This window comes from Sciurus vulgaris, assembly GCF_902686455.1.
Source record: "Sciurus vulgaris genome assembly, chromosome: 13".
Taxonomy (NCBI): domain Eukaryota; kingdom Metazoa; phylum Chordata; class Mammalia; order Rodentia; family Sciuridae; genus Sciurus; species Sciurus vulgaris.
Window position 1 is genome coordinate 28,613,327 of NC_136474.1, and position 22,652 is coordinate 28,635,978.

General features: G+C 40.4%; 1 protein-coding gene across 5 annotated transcripts in view; it reads left to right on the plus strand.

Moving 5' to 3' along the window:
• Window positions 1-22,652, plus strand: part of SECISBP2 (SECIS binding protein 2) — a 38,324-nt gene that overhangs the window by 5,310 nt on the left and 10,362 nt on the right. For 2 of the 5 annotated variants that reach the window (XM_079108725.1, XM_079108728.1), the window contains exons 3-11: window positions 338-587; window positions 1,312-1,435; window positions 2,835-3,061; window positions 5,941-6,022; window positions 7,475-7,680; window positions 10,236-10,358; window positions 11,576-11,665; window positions 13,293-13,425; window positions 21,902-22,068. In XM_079108725.1, coding sequence (XP_078964851.1) covers window positions 338-587; window positions 1,312-1,435; window positions 2,835-3,061; window positions 5,941-6,022; window positions 7,475-7,680; window positions 10,236-10,358; window positions 11,576-11,665; window positions 13,293-13,425; window positions 21,902-22,068 — 1,402 coding nt within the window. Of the gene's footprint in view, window positions 1-337; window positions 588-1,311; window positions 1,436-2,834; window positions 3,062-5,940; window positions 6,023-6,983; window positions 7,114-7,474; window positions 7,681-10,235; window positions 10,359-11,575; window positions 11,666-13,292; window positions 13,426-21,901; window positions 22,069-22,652 lie in introns of those variants that run through there. The other 3 variants (XM_079108726.1, XM_079108727.1, XM_079108729.1) reach the window with 3 other exon arrangements.

Consider the following 22,652-nt stretch of genomic DNA (forward strand, 5'->3'; position numbering starts at 1 on the left):
CAGCCTCTCAGCAGAGGGCATGAATTTTTAGCCATTTTGACCAGAGTTGCAGAAAGGCTTTTCCAAGTACTGGACAACAGGAGAGTGGAAAGCTGCTGGAGCGTGTTCAGGCTGTCTTAACATTGCTATGGACATCTGACTGATTAGTGAAAAAGGCATAGAAACAGGTCGCATCTTTATTTGTGAAATGAGGATTTTATCTGGCTTTTAATTAGGGATAGTCCAGTGCTAAAGTGAATGATCTAAAAACTTATTAAATGTTTAAGTGAGTTTATTATGAAATTTTAAGCTCCTTGGTTTATGTTATGAAATCTTAACTGAAATGTATACTTTTTAGACAGAAAATATTTACTGAAGAAACAGCCTTTGGACCTTCAGCGTTTCCACCTCAGTATTTATCTTCAGAGATAACTCTCCATCCATATGCCTATTCTCCTTACACCCTTGAGTCTACACAAAACATTTGCTCAGTACCTGCCTCGCAGTATGATTACAGCCAAGCCAGCTGTTACCAAGGTTTTCAGCCCGTAAAGCCCCGAAATGAGCACAGGGGCCCCCTCCCACAAGAAACAAAAGCTCTGCTTAAGGTGAGGAAAGCTAAGGTTTTGTTGAGTTGGTTTCCTTGAGTTGGTTGCTGTAGTGTTTAAAATATAAGGAATTGATATATTTTTGATTGGTACTTAGGCAGTACTTATCGTCTTTTTTTTTTTTTTTTTTGGTGCTGGGTATTGAACCCAGAACCACTTTACCACTGAGCTACATCCCCAGACCTTTTCATTTAAATTTTTTTTATTTTTTAAAATTAAAATTTTTTTTAAATATATGTTTTTAGTTGTAGAAGGACACAATACTTTACTTTTATGTGTTTATTTTTATGTGGTGCTGAGGATAGAATCCAGTTCCTCATATGTGTGAGGCAGGTGCTCCACGACTGAACTACAACCCCAGCCTAAATTTTTAAAAATTTTGAGACAAAGTCTTGGCTAAGTTGCCAAGGCTGTCCTTGAACTTGAAGTCCTGCTGCCTCAACCTCTGAGTCACTGGGATTACAGGCATGTGCCACTGTGCCCAGCACACATATCTTTTTGTGGTATTTAGCCTTTTAAGAAATGAACCGAAGGACTGTAGATGTAGCTCGGTAGAGTGCACGCCTCATAAGCACAAGGCCCTGGCTTCAATCCCCAGCACCGCCCCCCCCAAAAAAAGATGTAAACGTTTTAAAAATGAATTGTGACTGCTTCCTAATTTACTGTTTTAAACTTTATGGTGGTAGTTTTCTTATTTTATGTTGCTTTTAAATCTTTCCTGCAGAAAAAAACCTATGATGTGCAAAAGTTTAACAGTAAAAAGGCCGATGGTACAATATCATCTGAAATAAAGTCAGCAAAAGGTTCCCATCATTTGTCCATTTATGCTGAGAATGGTTTGAAATCAGGTAAAAATAAACTCTGTGTATTGTCAATGTAAACTCCATGTACCTCAAAATATCAGCTGATTCTTTGGACTTGTTCATTGTGACTGTTCAAGAAATGAGACCTGGAACGTGGTACAGCTGAGGGCATCAGACTTCCTGTGATATTCTGGAAGTTTTTTCTCCCAGGTGGGGGATTACTGTGTGATATGTGTTGCCTTGTGTACTCAGGAGGGGACTTCGCTTTACACATGAAGAGCTTATCTGAGATTGTGTGGCAGTTAGGTGATGACTACATGCTTTGAAACATGCCCTTAAATAAAAGCAGATCACAACCTTATCCTTGATACTGTTTAACCATATTCATTCCTGATGTAGCTTCTCTGGCGTTCTTCTGGGAAACTTAGTTGATGGAAGAGGTTTTGGCTAAAATTCTATCCTAAATAATACCAAACCTGGGCAGTGTAGTTACTCAGGGGGCACAGTTTTTAGTTGTGCCACAGATCACATCTATTGTGAGCTTGAAAACTTCTGTTCCAGTCTGACTGAAAATGAGTGATGAGTCATTCTGTGTGGTGTCATATTCTATAGGCTTTCTCTTTTCTTTTTTTGTTCATTGCTGGAGATTGAACCCAGGACCTTGTGCATCCAAGGCAAGCACTCTACCATTGAACCACACCCCCAAACTGTGGTGTTGTATATTGTTCCTGTAAATTATTTACTAGTACAGTTTGATTATAAGCGTCACCATTTATATAATGACTTAAAACTTGTAATTACATAATTTCTGAGACTGCCGATTTATTCATGTGTCATTTATGTTACTTAATTTGTAAATTTATCTCTTTTCATTGACTTCACTCATAAACTACCTGGCACATGGAAAGGTGAAAGGGAGGTTTTAACTGTAGTAGCTCTGGCCTCACAGTTCAGTGAGGAGCTGCATGGTGCTGCAGTCTACGTCCCCAGGGCACTTAAGGAAAATAAATGATGGGGAAGAGGCTGTAAGTTTCATGCTGCTTGCCTTATTCCAGTTTGTTCTAGCAAACTGAAAGGTAGAAAGTTGATTACTTAAAGGCTTATTACTCAGGATCTCCTTAAATATGCAAAATTCTAAAATACATGTTATGAATAATTAAAATGCTAGACTGTGCAGTCAGGTTGAAGTAACTATTTCATTAGCTTTAAACTTACTCCCCACATTTGAAGTGCATTTTACTTTTCATTATAGTGATGCAACAAGAAGATCCATGGTACTAGTCATTTGGGTTTCATACTACAGTAAAGAAAATAAGCAACACCACCAAAGTTAGGATATTTGACAGCAGCCCAGTACATCAATAGCAATAGGTAGACTTTCTACTCTGAAATTTAAGCTCAAATATTAGTCATCAAATTATATCCTTTCATTTTATAATTACAGATGGTTATCATAAACGAACAGATAAGAAATCCAGAATCATTGCAAAAGGTGTGTCTACTTCCAAACCTGAATTTGAATTTAGCAGATTGGATTTTCCTGAACTGCAGGGTTCACAGAATAATATGTCAGAGATCCAAAAACAACCCAGGTGGGGACCTTTCCACTCTACCTCCTCCAATATCTCTCTCCTAGGAGAAGTGAGAAAACCAGTTGCAGCAGTGTCAGAGGTGAGTTGGAGGGGGTCTGTGTCTCTCTCTCTGTCCTCAGTACACACCTTTGCGTCACTTCAGACACTACACAGTAATCCTAATGAGAGCTGTGAAGTCCGCATCATTCCGGAGGCCTCATCCTGCACTTAGCTGACCTTCTCTGCTATTTGAACTCTTTACAGTGAGGCCACTCCCTTTTTTAATTTTCTTAAAGTACCACCTGAAATCTTTTTATCTTGTAGATAAAAGGTATTGTAGTGCTTCAAAAGGAAAAGTGTCTGGCTTAGTCTAACTGCTTTGACAGGCCATTTTAAACATGCCATCTCTAGCATTGAATTCTGATAGCCGTTTTCCAATAGAGAGAAAAAGACTTTTTTTGGGGGGTGCTGGGGATCGAACCCAGGGCCTTGTGCTTACAAGGCAAGCACTCTACCAACTGAGCTATCTCCCCAGCCCCGAGGAAAAGACTTTTTTAAAAGTAATACTTAAAACTGCACAGTGTAACTTCTGAATTTTCAGACTTTTTATCTGCATCTGTGTCTTGCTAATAATACAACAGATTCAACAAAAGTCATTGCATTAGAGCCGGGCACAGTGGAGCACACCTGTAATCCCAGCAGTTTGGGAAACCGAGGTAGGAGGATCACAAATTTGAAACACAGCTCAGCAACTTAATGAGGCCTGAGTATCTTCGTGAGACCCTGTCTCAAAATAAAAAATAAAAAAGGACCAGAAATGTAACTCAGTGGTAAAGCACTGGAAATGTAACTCAGCGTTAAAGCGTCCCTGGGTTCAATTCCCAAATACCAAAAAAAAAAAAAAACAAGAAAATAAAAAAAGGTGCAATAGGTGCTTTCAGTTTACTGCTTTATAATTTTAAATTACATCATATTCAACATTTGGTCTCAAAAGTTTAGTCGACGGTATTGAGACATTTTCCTTGAATGGATTGATTTCAGACTTCCAGGAAAAAATAGTGTTGGGTTAGTATTCCCTAAAATGACTTTTGATAAATTTCCACTGAAGGGAGAGATGGAGTACAAATCAGTATGAAAATAAGGAGAAAGAAGAAAGGTAGCAAAGAAACAGATCATTCATTTACCCTTCGCAACATAAAATAAGGTCCATCCATTTATGGAAGCAGATTTACATACTGATTGCCTCATTATCTTAAATTCTGTATGTTCTTTTTTTTCTTCTAAAAGAAACCCCCCTTTTTTTTTTTTATTGTATCAGTAGTGTCTGTCAGTGACAAAAATATTAAGTTAAAAAAGAAAATATAAGTGTCTGAAATTACACAACCAAAAAAAAAAAAAAACATGCTTAGCACTTTATTCTATCTTTGAAAAATAATATAAGGTGGAAATGGAAGAGCATTCCCTTCAATTTGGAAGTTTATGTCTGCAGTCTTAATTTTTTAAAAAATTTTTGGTAGTTTTTTCATGTCATTAAATATTTTTGCAAACAGTTGTTGCATTGGGTCTGTCCTGTTGATAATATATTTAAGCCTTGCACAGGTAAGCCTTTTTTTTTTTTTAATTGGTCTTGGTGAACATAGAAGTTATATTTATTAGAAGAACAGACAGGCTGTGTTTTGTTTTGAGGTGCTGGGTATGAAACCAAGGACCTCTTGAATGCCACACTGAGTTGCATCCCCAACCCCAACCTGTATTTGAACAATTACTAGACATAAGTAATAAATAACAAGTGTGTAAATTTCTGAAAAAGCATATGAACCTCAAAAGTTATTTTAAATTTGTCTGCTTAATCATTTCACATTTGAATGTATTCATTTACATTTACCTGAGGTGCTGTCTGGTGCTGAGGTGTATCTTAATGCAGTCACACTCCTGTACCACACCACATCACCACATGGTTTGAGTTCAAGGTGTGAGGCAGCTTTCTTTCTTCATAAATGAAAGCATGCCTTATATTCTTCCATTTATTCATGGGCCTTTTGATAGACCGTTTTAGACCAGTATAGGCTGGTGAATGATGTCATTTGAGACCCTGTCTCAGAAGTTTAAGAAAGTACCGGAGTTCAATGGTAGAGTACCCCTGGGTTCAATCCCCTGTACTACTGACTTAATTAAATAAAATATATACATAAGTACATGCCTGGGGATCTAGCTCCGTGGTAGAGCACCCCTGGGCTTAATCCCCAGTACTGCAAAAATTAAGTGAATAAGAATTGGACTTAAATTTTTAGAGCAGTTTTAGGTTCTCAGCAAAATCGAGAGGAAGGGTCAGAACTTTTCTACCTACCACCTGTCACCACAAATGCACAGCTTCCCCAGACTGTCAGCATCCCCCACTAGAGTAGTAAGCTTGTTACAGTTGATGAACCTACATAAACACATCTTTATCACCTCATATCCATAATTTACTGCAGGGTTCTCTCTTGATGTTGGACATTATGAATTTGGACATGCATAATGACATGCAGCCATCATCATAGCATGCTGTGTAGTGTCCCTGGCCTGAAGGTCATCTACTCCACCTATTCATCTCTTTTCCCATACCCTGCCAGCCACTGATATCTTCATTGTCTCCACACTTTTACCTTTTCTAGAACGTCGTATAGTTGGCATCTTACCATATGTAGTCTGTTCAGACTGGATTCTTTTCACTTAGTAATATGCATTTAAGTTCTTCCATGTGTTTTTATGGCTTGATAGTCATGTGTGAGAAACTATCTTCCAAACTATCTTCCAAAGTGTGTTTTGCATCCTCTCCAGTGAATGAGAGTTCCTGTTGGACTACATACTCCCTGGAGTTTGGGGTTGTCCATGTTGTGGATTTCGGCCATTCTAATAGGTATATTATAATAGGCTATTCTAATAGTGGTATGACATTTTTATAATTTGCTTTTCCCTGTTGACATGTTTTCTTATTAGGGTGAAGTAGTGCTGAAAAATAATAATCCAAGTGAATATGTAACTAATAATGCTGCTACCAATTCCCCTTCGTGTACAACAGGTAAGAGTGCCTGCAAAATATTATTTTAAAAAATGTGTCATATTTTCTTCTGAGCTCATTTTTAATTCTAGTGCAATGAAAGGTTTTTATTGCCCAACTAACAGTGTTGGTTTAGAAAATTTAAGTAAATGAGATCCAACATCCATGCACAAGGAGTGTAAAGAGACGAGAATTCTATATGAAATATATATGCAATTAAGTGAGAAATTTATGAACTCAGAGATGATTCCTTCTTTCAGTATTACCCAATTCCAAATTTTTTTTTTTTTTTAATCTCAGGACTCCCAATTCCTTTAAAAGGTGAGGGTCCCCAAAGAACTTCTCTTTCTTTGGGCAATATATGTCAATATTTACTATATTTAAAGTTGAAACAAATGTAAACATAATAATTCACCTAAAAATAATGAGAAATGTGTTGCGTTTTCACATAGCCTGTGAAAATAACTATTTTCCAAGACTTAAAGTCCAGTAAGAGCAGCCTTGCATTACAGTTTTGTAGCTCTTTAGCATCTAGTTCTCCAGATCTGCTTTGGCATTTCCTGCTCCACAGCTGCATATCACACAGCCTTTGGAACACAGCAGGGTATACTTGGGAGAGTGAGAAGGCAACTGATGCTTTCCTACTATTAGGACAACAGTTTTGACTTCTGCGCTCCTCAGAACTGATCTGTCCTAATCTGGCCAAGAAGTAACATAGTCAAAAAGTTTAAGAGTCTGCTTTTGAAATTTTTGTAGTAAGCTTGTCCTAAAAGAAAACCTGAATTTATTCATTGCTGTGTTTTCTTTTGCTTTCTTGTGTTTACAAATGTGCTTTAGTATGGATCTTCACTCCTGAGGCTGCTCTGAGGATGTGTAGCTCTGTAGTGATACATACAGCCTCCCTTGATGGTAGCCACAGCTGCTGACAGGTGTTCATCTGCCCACGTCCTGATGGATGTCCTTTTGTTTTGTCTGTGTATAGAGTTTCATGGGCACCTAAGGAGTAGTGTTGCTGTACTTATACCTCTGTTCTAAAAGAAATAAATTACAAGTTATTGTGATAGCTGAAGTCTAGTGATCTTTGACTTCTGATGTTAAAGGTACACATCAAGGTTAGTAGGGCCAAAATTTGATCTTTAGCTCTTTTAATTGTGTGTTTGCCACGTGGATGTTCTTGTAGATTCTTTTTAAACCAAAACTATTGTTTGTCTACCCACCTCCATCCCCCTAAGTTAAAAAGCTAGTTTCTAGGAAAATCAACCTTATAAGCTTAAAGGGGGAAAATTCATCATGCATGCTCCCAGAAGAAAAACAAGTTGAGTCAATACTATAGTTTCCAAGGGGATGTTTTGAACAATAACCTAATTTTAATTGTTCTGTGAGCAATTACCTCATGTAATGCATGTTTGAATAACTATAAAATTTTTGATTTACTGTTGAGGTTGTTCAACAATTTTGGTTATCTTTGAGCAGAGTTATCTTGGACACCAATGGGTTATATTGTTCGGCAGACGTTACCTTCAGAACTGTCAGCAGCTCCTAAAAATGTTACTTCCGTGATAAACCTAAAGACGTTTGCTTCATCAGCAGATCCTAAAAGTGTTAATTTGTCATCTTCTGAAATTTTATCTTCGGATCCTTCCTACAACAAAGAGAAACACATTCATCCTACTGAAAAGGTATGCAACACAAGAGACAGAAAGCAAGATGGTTGCCAGGGTCTGTGGGGAAGAAGAATGGAGAGTTAGTGTTTCTTGGGGACAGTTTCAGTTTTGCAAGAGGAAAAGAGCTCTGGAAGTAGAGGGTGATGATGGTTGCACAACAGTGTGAATGTGCATAATGCCTCTGGACTGAACACCTGAACATGGTCAGGGTGGCAGGTACTGTGTTATGAACGTAAAATGAATTGGAAACTAAGAGGGATGTGTCACATTTTGATTATACTAATCTATGCCACTGGATGATTACCCATCTCAGTCCTAACCGTGAAAGTGCTTCATTCCATCCTATATTCACTGGTCCGAGGTTGTTTTACTTGCATCCTGAAAAAAGAATGATATTCATCCAGGAATTCAAGGGATAATTTTTAAATGTGAGAATCCACATTTTAGACCCAAAGTCTTAAAATGTTTGGAAGCTGTTTTGAATTCTTTTTTCTTTGCTTAGTGCTGGGAATCAGACCCAGGTCCTCACAGAGGCTAAGCGAGTGCTGTATCACTGAGCTAAACCCAGCCCCAGTCTGGATATTCTTGGTTTTCATTATGTAGAAGTATGTGAAGTAGAAATATGACCTTGTCTAGTAAAATATAGAAGAAGTGCAGTCCTTTTGAGTATGAGGATGCTTTTTGATATCCAAAAATGTCTTTAGATTCTCCCACATGACGTCGAGCTGTGTATTTATGAGGCCTTTACAAAGAAATGTAATGGTGACAATTACAACAAAGTGAGACTGTGCTTATTTGACACTGCTCTGTGTAGAGACCTTCCCTTTTATGCATACACAGAACTTGCCTTTCCTCAGCACCCTTGTCCCTGTTTCTGGGTTGCTGCAAGTACTAAGCGCCAGATAGCAGCCCACTGTCCACTTCTTGGCTGCAGCTTCTAGGTTTCTGTGTAAGCCAGTTTTCCTACTGTGCAGTTAACTTTCAAAATCAACAGCTCTTTTTTATTTTTCTAGAATCTTTTTTTAGAAATACTTTAATTATAGGTATAAGAAAAGTTTATTTTAGAAAGCCTCTAAAATAAAAATAAGAAAATTAAGATCTCCTGTAATCTTATAACCCAGATGGTTTTGCAGTTTTCTTCTGAAACTCTCTATACTGTGAAATTTTATTACCGAAAATTGGAATGTAGCACTATAAGGATCTAGTGATATAAAAGGTCTTCTTTCCCATTCCTCTTCACATTTTAGTTTTTATTACTATTTTTTATTTTTTGGTGCTGAGGATTGGGTCCAAGCCCTTGTACATGCTGAGTGCCCACTCCCACTGAGCTCCCACCCAACCTTTCTCCCACATCTCTTGATTCCCACCTCTTACAGAGCCCCACATTAGGAATCCACTATGCTTCTGCCTCGGCCTGTGAAAACATAAACAAATTGAGAGAGGGTTCCGTTGTTTTGGCGTCTACATTTTTCTTTCCTTTTTGGGGGGCGGGGAAGCAATGGTGGTTTCTACCACTGAGCTATACCCCAGCAATTTTTTGGACAAAATACAATCATGTTGTCCACATTATCCTTAAAATATGTCCTTAAAATATATTAAGAGCAACCCCTCTAGGTCAATGGAAAAGCTTATTTTCTTTCTTTTTTTCCTAGTACTGGGGATTGAACCCAGAGGTACTCCACCACTGAGCTACATCCTTAGCCTTTTTAAAAATTTTATTTTGGACAATTTCTCACTAAGTTTCCCAGGTTGGCCTTGAACTTGCCATCCTTCAGCCTCCGCCTCCCAAGTAGCTGGAATTTAAGGCCTATATCACTGTGCCCATTAGACTGAAAAGCTCATTTTTAATAGCTGCTGACTCTTTTTTACTCCTCAGGGATAAATTCCCCCGGGGATAGAGCAGGACCCAAAAACATAAGAAGTCCCTGCCCTTGTAGATCGTTCCGATGAAGAGAGTCTTAACAGTATGCAGGCAGGTGTGAGCTTGTCAGAGAGTGGGTAGTGGTGTCAAGGGAAAACCAAGCAAAGTCAGAGGACCACGAGGGAGGGGATGCATAGAAATTGGGTGATTTTTACCACAATGAAGAAGTCAGAGATATCGTCACCTAATCTGAGTGTTAAGTGCAAAGGTCCTAAAGCCAGAGCACACCTGCCTTGATTGTAGAAGGGGCAAGGGCTAAGGGACCTGTGGGAGTCAGTTCAGCATGTCTGTGCTGGGTGGAAGGGTTCAGTCATGATTGTGACACACAGACAGACCAGGTTAGGAATACCAGGCCTTGCTGACAGAATGGATGCATGAATGAATAACCTGACCTCAAGATGGAAACTAGGTCATATCCAAATCCACAGTTTTCAGAAGGAATTGGCATTACAACTATTTCCCCAGATTTTATTTCTAAAGATACTGAATCTTTAGAAAATAGGGATAAGGATAGAATTCTTTTTCAATTCAAATGGAATCAACATGGGTTTGTACAACTCAATATCTTAATTTAGTTCTTATGTTTCGTGTTAAAGATTCTATTGGATGCCCTAAAAACCCACAATTTTTACATTGTTTTTTGTTCTAGTCCAAAACATCACAAGGTGGTGACTTTGAACAAAATGAAGCCTCAAGAAAGAATAAGAAAAAGAAAGAAAAGTCTAAATCGAAATATGAAATCCTGACAGTTCAAGAGCCACCAAGGATTGAAGTACACTTATGTTTATTATTTACCTTGCGTGATATAATAAATGGGTCTTTCTTAATAGACACGTGGGGTCATTACTGGTTTCATAAGTGAAAATCTTTAACATTTTCTTAATGATCCTTTTCCTAGTACTAAAGAAAATAGTCACTCATTGTCCTCACATGTTCCTTTGGGCTTCCCAGCTACCTCATGGCAGGCACTCAGTGAGTGAGCGGTCTAAGGAGGTAAAGCTCCTTGTATGGGAATGTAGTAATTGGTGTGCCATGTCATTAGTATCTCCCCTCAGTTCTCTTTCTGTTGTTTTCCTTGCTTTAGAATGATGACTTTTGCAGGGCCTCCTTTCCTATCCAGAAATCTTGTAAATGTTGTACAATGGAGAGAGATTTGAAATACTCTTGATTCACTGGCTCAGATATTAGGAGAATTCCATGAGCTTCCAGAAGCGCTCATTGTTGTCCCAAGATACTCTAATGAAAAAGGGGCCAGGTCTGACTGTTCCTCACGGGCCAGTCGTCGTCTTCACACTGCTCTGCCAGACTCAGGCATTCTGGCAGTTGTGCAAACACAGGTGTCTTGCAGAAGTGCTGCCCAGGTCCAGCTTAGGGTCAAGCCCAGGACATTGCCACAAACCTGGAGGCTCTGGGGACATTCATTTGAGAATAGCGTTTATGTGTTTAAAAGACTACCTGCTGTGGAAGAGCATTGTGGTTGGACCAATGAGCAGTTCTCATTTCTGCCCCATATTTCCCACATAACTATTTCAAAGGTCCCTAAAATATTGACAAAATGTCCTAAGATGTTTTCAAACAATTTAAAAATAGTTTCTTAGCAGGCTTAGTGGTAGGCTGGTTCAGCACAAATTCCATAATACTTAAATCTACCAAATCTAGATCTGATGGTTTCTCTAATGAAAAACATGCTCTTTTAAAGAACATGTTCTTAGATACCCTGATTCTAACGTTGGGTTCAAGGTCAATTCTGTAGATCCTTGATGTTATTCTCTTTCAGGGACAGGGTTATTGGAACTGTGTTCTTTAAATTTGCTCTAGGAGTTAAATAAAGCAGAAGCTCTTATGTTAGCATTTTGGAGCTGTTTTTATCACCTTTAAGAACTTTTGTGGAATCTTATTAAAAAATATATAAGTAATGAAAAGATTACACTTGTCATATTTGCATTCTCCTGATGAATGAAGAGCTAAAGGGGTGTGTGGTTTGCTTAGGATGCGGAGGAGTTTCCCAATCTGGCAGTTGCATCTGAAAGAAGAGACAGAGTAGAGTCACCGAAATTTCAATCTAAACAGCAGCCACAGGTAATTTTTAGATTGAAACCACAGTTGCTTTAGGCCTAACTTTCTTGCTAAACTAAACTCTTAAGAAAATCTCTCTAAACATCTTCCTGTACTAAGGTGGTTTTGTTTTGATTTGTTCCTTCCTGGGAGAACTGTATCTCATGTGTTTGAAACAGAATTGCTCCTAAGCTGAAATGTTTTGTCCCTTTTGTAATAAAGTCTGTTGTAACTGCAGTTGCTATGATAGAAAGGAGGAGGAAACAAACTGCCTTATGAGACTGTGAAGGACAAAGAGTTGGCTTAGTTTATTCAGAAAACAGAATTCTTTGTAAAGGCAGACTGTGTGTAACAGAAGAAAAATAAGCAGCACTAAGATTTCTAAGTCAGTACAAGCTGAAGGGAAGTGATTCTCCTTGTACCCCAGCCCCTGCCTGTCCGTTCAGAGTTGTGACTCATTATTTAAGCGGGAAACTTTCATAGCTTTGGGGGCATTTAGATTCTAGCGCATTCATTGTCTTATCTTTTAAAGAGATTCTGTGGAAATAGTTTTACATTTATTATAAAAAGACATTCTAAATCTTGTGTTATTTTACACCTTTGTGTGAATTAACTTTGACTTCTTATGTTGCAGTTTACTGATCCTCCCTCCCTGCAGTAGATTTTCTTACCTGTCTTTGTTGCATTGTGTGCTCTTCCCTTATTCGAGCCCTCAGCCAGTAGGGTTGTTGGTGCTGGGAAGAGAACACTTGGCAGGAGAGCAGGGGTGGAGGTGCTGGGGCAGAGGGTAGGGTGCCTGAGGAATATCAGGGGACTTTCTTGCATTGCTTTTTTTTGGGGGAGGAGGTATGGCTTTTTTATGCAGTCTTAAGATGCATATCACTACTGTTTCAAAAATAGTATTTGCTTAGAGTATATTAGATTAAATTTTGGGCATACATTTAGTGTTTATGTGCTAGGCAGTTTGGACCTATGTAGACTTTTGGTCATTTCCCTATAATTTCGTGGCAGTTTGTTGGTTCATTTAAGTTATTGGAAAGAGAATGGTACTAATAAGACAATGATATTAACCAAGTAACCTCACACATAAACTTGCATAGCCAAAGACTTTCTGTAAGCCTTGGTGTCCTATCTGTAGATGTACACTGTTAATTTACAGTGGAGATGGAGACAAATGTAGGTGACTCAGTATAACTGAGTGTTCTAAAAGAAACAGGAAATAACTGCAATAATGTGAAATTGATTTTTTCCTTAATTACTTGGTTTTAAAAAATTTTAAGGCTTTATAGTTGGAAGCAGTGGTGCGTGACTGTAATCCCAGCTATTTGGGAGACTGAGGCAGGAAGATGGCAAGTTGAGGCCAACCAGTGGGATTTATCAAGACCTTGTCTCCAAATAAAAGGGCTGGTGATGTAGCACAGTAGAAGAGCATGCCTGGGTTCAGTTCCCAGTACTTCAAAACCAAAAAGGACAAACTCTGTTCTTTTAATCTTTAGTTCCATGAGTTATTTTGTAAAATGAAAAGCTCTTGCCTCACAAGCCCTGGGTTCAATCCCCAGCACCAAAAAAAAAAAAAAAAAAAAAAAAGAAAGAAAGAAAAGTTCATTGTATAAAATATAGTAGTATAACTTATAACTTTTGAACTTTCCAGAATAATTTTAAAAATAGTGGAAAGAAGAGCCAGATTCCAGTGCAGTTGGATTTGGGAGGCATGCTGGCAGCTCTGGAGAAGAAGCAGCATGCCCAGCATGCCAAGCAGTCCTCCAGACCAGTTGTGTTCTCAGGTAGGAGATTTCGCACCTCTGCAAGGGGTCAGCGGTCTTTTTCAGACATTTATTTTTGTAAATAACAAAAGTTATTTCTATGTAATCACAACAGTGTGGTACTAGAATAAGTACAGACATAGACCTATGGAATAGAATTGAGAGTACAGAAATAAGCCTATGTTCAGTTGATTTTTTTTTTTTTTTTTAATTGGGGGTTGAACCCAGGGACCCTCTACCACTGAGCCACATTCCCAGCCATTTTTATTTTTCATTTTGAGATGGGTTCTCACTAAGTTGCTTAGGGCCTCACTAAGTCCTAAGACTGGCTTTGAACTTGGATCTTCTTGCCTCGGCCTTCTGAGTTGCTGGGATTACAGGCATGTGCCACTGCACTTGGTGGTTAATTGATTTTTGACAAAGGTGTCAGGTCCATTAAAAGAACAGAGAATGGTCTCCTTGGAAATGATGTTGGGACAGTGGGATTTCTAGGTGCTGAAGATTAGTCAGACCCATACTGCACACCATAGAAGAAAACGAACTTTAAAAAAAAAAAAAATGGATTATTGAGCTCTAAGTATAAGAGTACTTTCCTAGGGCTTTTAGTACAACCTTAAAACGTGTGGCTGCAGGTGACTCTGGCCAAATTGCAGCACCTGAGGCACCAGTGGACAGTATATCTCAAAAACCAGCACCTCTTACATCCTGTGTTCCTAGGATTGCCTGCATAGGTACCGCCTGGGTACTGCACCTGGGTAATACAGGTTCCAGGCACACCTAAGAGCTGCTCCTTAGAACACTTGGAATGGAATCAGGCAGTAGTCATTTTAATGACTGCATAATGGAGTGTTTTATTTGGTCTTTGTCTTCACTTTGCTTGTGTGTACTTGCAAGCACTGTACTAGGGATTGAACTCAGGACCTCACAGATGCTAGGCAAATGCTTTGCCACTGAGCTGCATCCCTAACCCCTCTTAAAAATTTTTTTATTTTGCTGGGTATGGTGGCACATGCCTGTAATCCCAGTGACTTGGGAGGCTAAGGCAAGAGGATCACAAGATCAAGGCCAGAGTTGGCAACTTATTAGACCCTAAGCAACCCAAGGAGACCCTGTCTCAAAAAGTGCTAGATTTGTAGCTCAGCGATAAATTGCTCCTGGGTTAAATCCCTAGTACCAAAAAAATAAATAAAACAATAAAAAATAATTTTTAAAAATTTTCAGATAGGTTCACTAAGTTGCCCAGGCTTGCCTTGAACTTGTGATTCTCCTACCTCAGCCACCTGTGGAGCTGCAAGTACCTGTATGTGCTACCACATTAAGCTGTTTTTCACTTTTTTATTATGGAAAATTCTAAACCACAAATAGAGGAAATATAATGTACCCTCCCAACAGATGCCCATTACCCAGCTCCAATATTTAACCTTGGCTAGTCTTGCCTCATCTGTATGCTGCTTTTTGTCCTTAAATATTTTAAAGCAGTTTGTAGGTAGCTTGTCATTTCACCTATAAATACCTCATCTGCATCTCTTACGGTGATATTTTTTTTTTGTAACCATTTGCTGTTATCCTATCTAACAATGTGGGTAAAGTCTGTGCAGATATTCCAAAATTTGAAAAACTCTAAAATTTGAAACATTTCTAGTCCCAAGCATTTTGGATAAGGGATACTCATACTCAGCCTCTACATTAACAACTGCTTATTTTCTTTCTTTTCTTTGGGTATTGGGGATTGAACCCAGGGCCCTTTACCACTGAGTTACGTCCCTAGCTCTTTTCATCTTCTGAGTTAGGGATTCACTTGCCTAGTTTGACCTTGAACTTGGGATCACAGCATTTTGCTTTTTTAGTAGATAACCACAGGCTGTCCCACAGTTTCACTTAAGGTTGACACTGATGGCTCTGAATTAAACTGCACAGTTTGGGCTTGGTTTCATAAGACTGCCCCAACTTAGAGGGCAACCATACTCCAGGCTGTCACCTGTTTGTGACCGACCAGCTAAAATTTGGGGTTCCTAGGGACTCCCTCTTCAGGTTTGATAATTTGCTATGACAGTTCACAGAACTCTGAAAAATAGTTTGCCCACTAGAATGTTGGTTTATTACACAGGGTGCAACTCAGGAACGGCTGGCTGGGAGAGAGGCATAAGGCAAGGTGTGGTGGAGGTGTGCGGAGCTCCCATGCCCTCTCAGGCAGCTGTCCTGCAAGCACCTCCACATGTTCCCTGCCTTGGAAGCTCCCCAGACCCCATCCTGAGGGGTTTTATGGGGGTTCTGTTATGTGGGCACGGGTTAACTAAATCATTGGCCATCAATGATAACTCAGCCTTCAGCCCTTCTCCCCTTCCCAGTGGTCCAATTGGGACTGAAAATTTCAACTCTGTCACTTAGTTGGTTCCCTGGCAATCAGCCACGTCCTTAGGCTATTCAGGACTCCCCAGGGAACAATAGTGACCAAATTATATCATTATGTCGTGTGCACGTACAAGTGTGTAACGACAGATTCCACCATTCTGTATGATTACGGTGTACCAATAAGAAGTATGGGAGGGAGAGAGCCACTAGTCATCTCATCACCTGCAGTAAGACAACACCATGGTGCTTCCAAGGGTTTTGCGACCTTTGTGCCCGGCAATGTGAACAAAGATCAAGTATATATTTCCTGTTATGTTCCAATCTAGAATTCAGTCTGTATTTAAATTTCCTTGATTATCACATTGATTTTAGTAATTTTATTCATATCAAGTTTTCATATATTATGTCTGAGTAATTCTTACACCAAAACTTGAGACTGCCCATCCCCCTGGGCAATTTTCCCTGAAATTTACCGCTCTCAGCTCCACCTCAGTTTGGTAAAGGCGAGGAGTGCTGTTACTGGCATCAGTGTTTTCAGACAATCCAAGTGCTTTGGTGAAAGTTGATTTTTACCTGCTGGTTACCTGTGGGCAGAAACAGTTTTTCCTCAATAACACTCTTTGTTTTTTTCCCATGGATTACAGCAGAAATGGCTTTAGCCTAGATGTTTTTCAGAGCAGTTGTTTTGAGAGCCTTTCTCATACTTAGAAAAGTCTGGAAAGTGTTCTTCCATACTGTGATTCTAAATAACATGCTTCCTGGGCATCTGCAGGAAAGTGTCTTGTTGCATAATGTTCGTGGTAAACCTCATAGAGTTTTTGGTGTTGAGTAGTTGAACATTGAGGAGGGGTTGTTGCCCCACTTGGGACCATAGCCCCATTGCTGGGAGTGTTGAATCATAACTAGCAGTGGGTAGAGGGTAAAGCCAGTGATATCCAGGGTCTCCTCTGGAGCTGTGTTTTATCCTAAGTATGTATGGGACTTTTAAGGGAGCTAACGCTGACATTGGTTTTATACATTAACAGTAGAGACAGCATTCCTCTCAAGCAGCCCGGTAGGTCAGCTCCCAGGGGCCAGGGTCTGGAGTGGGGCATGGCAGTGCCAGGTGGTCCTCTGTCTGGCAGATGTGTCCCTAAGGTGATAAAACTTCGGTAACAATGTAAGATGGAGTAATTCCATCTAATGCCTGAGAATTACTTTTGACCAGGGTTCCATACCTCTAGTGGAAGATGAAAGTAAGAAAAGGGGTGGGTCTGTCTTTGAGGATGTAGCAGGTTTAGGCTCAGGTAGGACCTTTCAAGTGACATAAGCACTTAGTAAAGAGTGGGAGCCCTCTGTCAGAACAGATTTTTAAATAGTTTGCAAATAAGATTGTGAGTCTGGGATTTTGATAGCACGGAAATAATAGTTTAGACCAGAGATCCCAGGGGGACCCAAATCCTAACCTGCCCATCACCTTTCCTTTTGAGGTCCCTAATGGAAGCATCCTTACAAGGAAATGTAAAAATTAGCAAAATGGAATTCAGGTTCCTTTTTATTGTTAGTTGAGCTAGTGCTAAGTGCTGCCTCCCTGTGCATGGTGAGACTCATGTGCCCCAGAAGACTTCCTGGAGTTTCATCTTTTCTTATCCCCTCTGGGCCTTCTGTGTAGTTGACCAATTAATGGAAGGATGGGGGCGTGCTTACCAGGGTGAGCCCCAGTAACCTAGCAGACAGGCTTCAGGTCTAAGGCATGTGACTTATGCAGACAGCAGATGATTGATGATCGGATTTTTCTTTTTTCAATCTAGTCTGTATGTTGAGTGTGTGGTTTATTCACATTTAATGTAATGGTTGGATTTACATCTGCTCTTTTACTGATGGTTTTTTTCATGTCACTTGTTTCTTCCCCCTCTAATGTTTACTCTGTGTTAAATATTTTTAGAGTGCCATTTTGATTCCTTTCTTGATTTCCTTTTTACTTTAGTTTTAAAAATTATTTTCATAGTGGTTGGTCTAGGGATTATAAGACATCCTAATTTATATGTGGGAGAAACTTTAAGTCAGTGTATCTTCCTTTTCTCCCTCCTGCTTTGTGCTGCTGTTGTTAATGGATGTAATATCTAAGAGTGTTAGAAACCAAATGGTATAATCTTTAATTATTATTTTATATAGGTATATCTTTTAAAGAAGAGAAGAAATGAAAGAAAAACAATCAGTTTTCTGTGATTTTTGGTGTTCTTTATTCCTCAATTTGGTGTCCACTATTTTTTCTGAAGGGCTCTCTTTAGTATCATACACAAATTCTACTGGTAATAATTTCTTTCAGTCTCTGTTTATAAATGTCTCTTTAAAATTCATTTTTGTGAGGCTTACTTTACTGGATATTCTTGAATGACAGTTTTTCTCTTTCAAGGCTCCTAATGAGGAGTTAGATGTGAACATATTTTTAGTCTACTTTATGTAATTTTTTTTCCCTTTATTCCATATTTTCTCTCTCTTTTGATTTTCAGGAATTTGTGATGTGGGTAGGTAGGGATCTCTCTTTAGCCTACGTGGGGTTGGTTGTGGTTTTTGACTTTATAGATGTATATTTTTGTCAAATCTTGGTAGTGCAGGGATTATTTAAAACTTCTTTTTTTTGGTCATTTTCTCCTTGCCTTCTGGTGTGCCTGTTGTATTCATATTGGTATGCTTCATGTTGCTTCACAGGTCTCTGAGTCTCTGTCCTTTTTTCTTTAAGACTTGTTCTATACTTTCTTTAAACTGAATAATTTCCATTGATTTGCCTTTGTTCTAGAATAGCTGGCCACAAGGTATAAGAACTGATCCCACACATTGACAGACTGAAGAAAGAGAGTCTGACAGATCTAGGGTTGAACATTGCAGTTTTTCGGGGGACTTACTGACAGAAGTGTGGTCCTGAGTGGCAGCGAATCCCCATGATCTGGGTCAGAAAGAAAGGTGTATATATGGCTTAGAACAACCCATGATCTGGGTCAGAAAGAAAGGTGTATATATGGCTTAGAACAAAAGCGATTCCTTCCAAGCTGAATGTTCCTGGTTTATCAAAGAATGAAGCATGCTTCTGGTTGTCAAGCTCCACATACAACTCTAATGGGTTCGTTTGTTCATAGTATACTGGACAACCATAGGAAAATAGGCTGGCCGTGGTGGCACATACCTATAATCCCAGTGGCTTGGGCTGCTGAGGTAGGAGGATCTCAAGTTTGAGGCCAGCCTTAGTAATTTAGCAAGACTGTGTCTCAAAATAAAAGAGACTAGAGATGTAGCTCAAGTGGTAAAGCACCCCTGGGTTTGATCCCCGGTGTCCTCATCCCTGCACAAAGAACCAGCTAGGGTTTCTGGGACTGTCATGGTAGTTGCAACTCAAACTGGCTGCAGTCATGTCAAGCCAAATCCTTATGCCAAATCCTTATGGTCTTAAAGTTTACTGATTTTTTTTTTTTTTTTTTTTTTTTGAGATAGTGAGGATTGAACCCAGAAGCATTCTACCACTGAGCTATATCTCCAGCTCTTTTGATTTTTTGATAGGTGGTCTCCAAGTTGCCCAAGCTGGCCTCAAATTTGTAATTCTCTTGTCTCAGCCTCCCAAATAGCTGGGATTACAGGCTGTACTACTGTACCCAGCATCAAATTCACTGATTTTTCTGCATCTCAAATCTGATGAACCTATCTTCTGTATAATTTCTATAATTTGTATTTATTGAAATCTCTTCAATTCTTTTTTTTAAATCTTTTTTTTTTATGTCAATAGACCTTTATTTTTTATTCATTTATTTATATGTGGTGCTTAGAACAGAACCCAGTGTCTCACACATGCTAGGCAAGCACTCTACCACTGAGCCATAACCCCAGACCCCTGTGTTCAATTCTGTTCTAATGGTTGCCTTGAAAGTATTGGTCTGCTATCTAGGGCACTCAGATAGTTCCTCTTAATTGCTTCCCCCCCGCCCCCCTGGTATGGGTTATAGTTTCTTGTTTCTTTGAAGACCTCAAAATTTTGTGTTGAATACTGAAGATTTTGTGTTAATATACTACAGCAATTCTAGATTCTGATTTATTTCCTCTAAAGGTGGATGATGGTACTATTTTGATGTTTGGTTTATTTATTGTACTAGGGATTAAATTCAGGGGCACTTTGCCACTGAGCTACATCCCCAGCCCTTTTTATTTTTTATTTTGAGACTGAGCCTCACTAAGTTGCTGAGGCTATCCTCAAACTTGCCATCCTCCTGCTTCAGCCTCCCTCACATGATCACAGGGATCATGGGCTTGTACCACCGTGCCACACTTGTTTTGTTTTTTAAGTAACTGGCCTGATGTAAAACTGCAGTCTGCTTTCCTCACAGAGTGTAACTGCTGCTTTCTGCTCAGTTACTTTTTCTTATTTTATTTTTTTGTCTCTGTCCGTCCATGAATGTCCCCCATGTATCTACCTGGCAGAAATGGGTTACAGGCTGTGTTCCAACCTCCACTTCCTGTTGTGTGTGGACTGGGGTGCATTCAGCTCTCAGGTCAGTTTCTCAAGCCTGCCAGCTCAGTTCCCCCAGGCTTGCTTACAGGCTTTATTGTTGGCTGGATGTGTAGGTGGCTGGGACTTCTCTTGCCCATGCACCGTGCACACTCCCTGGGGTCAGTCTAGGTGTGTGGAGAACTGGTCCCTCTGGCAGAGTCTCCTGGAAGTCCCCAGCTGATCTGCTGGTGCCTTGCCTACCTGTGGAGATGGCAGCCTCAGGCAGACCTGGCTGGCTCCCATCCCTGCTTGCTGTAGCCCAGTGTGAATGAGCATGTTCTCAGTCCAGCAAGCCCTTTTTGGCAGTGACAGAGGAGCTGCTGGTGTTCAAGGCCTTTCCACCTGTGGATGAACCAGAGAACAGGGAGAAAGCCAAGCAGCCTGGGAAGAACTCCCAAACCCTGAAGCCCCCACCTAAGGCTGCTGATCTCAGGCGTGACTGCTGCTTACTGCTTGGGTGGCTCTAAGGTTTTGGTCTCTTTCCAGAGGGCTGACGTGATTGTTTGCAGCAATTTTGTCCAACTTCGTGACTGCTTTGGGGGAGGGGGTGGTTGATGGCCTTGCTACTGTGGGAGCAGATTCTGCTCTGCCCATTGATGATACTGTGTGTGGAGCTGCCTGGTGGTTGCCTGTGGGGGCTGCAGAACTGGAGGGCCTGGTGGCAGGTTTTGTAGGAGCTCAGGCGAGGGGCTGAACTTGGTGGTGGCGTTGGGTACCAGGTGAGCAAGCAGATTTGAGCAGGGGCCGAGCCAGACACATGTATGTTTCAGACACTGTGCAGGAATGAGGCTCTGCAGATGCAAGCAGCTGTGCTGTAGCTAAGGCGAGAAGCAGTCTCGGACAACTTGTGCAAATAAAACGATTTGCACTGAAGCAGGGAATTGTACAGGTGAGATTTTAAGGACATACTTTATTGACAAAACACTAAATGTATATAAAACCACATGCTAAAATAAAAGGGTGGGTAAAAGTACATTTGGGAAAATAGTTGTGGTTGTTGAAGCTGGATGGTGGATACATTGGGTTTGATTGTTTACTGTCTTTTTTGCTTTGGTGTGTATTTGGAAATATTTCTAATTAAAAAGTAGAGGTAGGGCTGGAGGATCTACTCAGTTGTAGAATGCATGCTAGCATGCTTAGCATGCTCAAGGCCCTGGGTTCAATTCCTAGTACCAAAAAAGAAAAAAAAAAAAAGGCTGTAGCTAGATGGATGGTACATGTACAGATACTAATCGCTAACTTCTGCACAGGCAGGCCTAGCTGGCATGTGGTGGAGGGGGACTGATTCCCAGTAGCAATAGTAGGTGTAAACTACTACAAATATCCTGAGTCAAAAAAATACGATCTGCACATTGTTAGAATTTATTGAGAAGCAGCAGATTTGATTATATGGATAAAAGGCAGGTCTTCCCAAGTTAATTGGTATGTTTTTGGATCCTATCCAAAAAATTATTTAGAATCACTGCCAGTGAAAAGAATATGTAAGAGGTTGACAGAGATGAGAAAAGCTGTGAGGTTAGGCGGAGGGTGGCCCAGGAGGCTCCTTCAGATGTCATGGACACCATGTCTGAGAGCCCGGCCCGGCTGCTGAGAGGTAACCATGCCACACTTGTCCCCCTGTGTTTGCAGTTGGAGCTGTGCCTGTCCTCTCCAAAGATGCCTCCTCAGGGGAGAGGGGCCGCCGCTTCAGTCAGGTGAAGACTCCTCACAACCCCTTGGACTCCAGCGCCCCCCTGATGAAGAAAGGGAAACAGAGGGAGGTCCCCAAGGCCAAGAAGCCCACCTCATTGAAGAAGGTGTGTGAAGGATTGAAGGAGGATTTCCATCGCAACAAGGCACACTGGCTTCTTCCAGCCTAGTAGATTTGAAGGTTTATATTACTTGAACATGTTGCATCAAGTTCTGTTCATGCTTCTCTAACAGATGCTCCTTCACTCTCCCAGTGTGACATGATGGAGTGTGTGGAGCAGGAATCGCTTGAGCTATACGGAAGGAAAATCTTTTTTTAAAATTTCACTTTGCAGTGATGTGGATGGAAAACCAGAAATGGGGGGAATTCCGTTTCCCTCTCTCACACATTCTGCCTTGGCCTCAGTCAGCTGACTTGTCTGAGGCTCCCAGTCAGGGACTTGTGAACACTAGTGTGCAGACCTGCAGGGAGGGTTGCATGGGGCCCTGTGGTGTGTCCTTGTCCCCTGTGTTATGCGCCTGGTTAGGTGACTGCTCAGAATCGTCTTCAGAGTCCTGGGGTGTGCTGCTCCCACACCAGAGCAGGGGAGGTTTGGGCCATTCCCCAGCAACTAGAGAGCAGGTCCCCCACTCCAGAGGCCTGGCAGCTGCATTCAGCAAGCTGGACTTGGGGGAGTTGACGTTGCAGAAG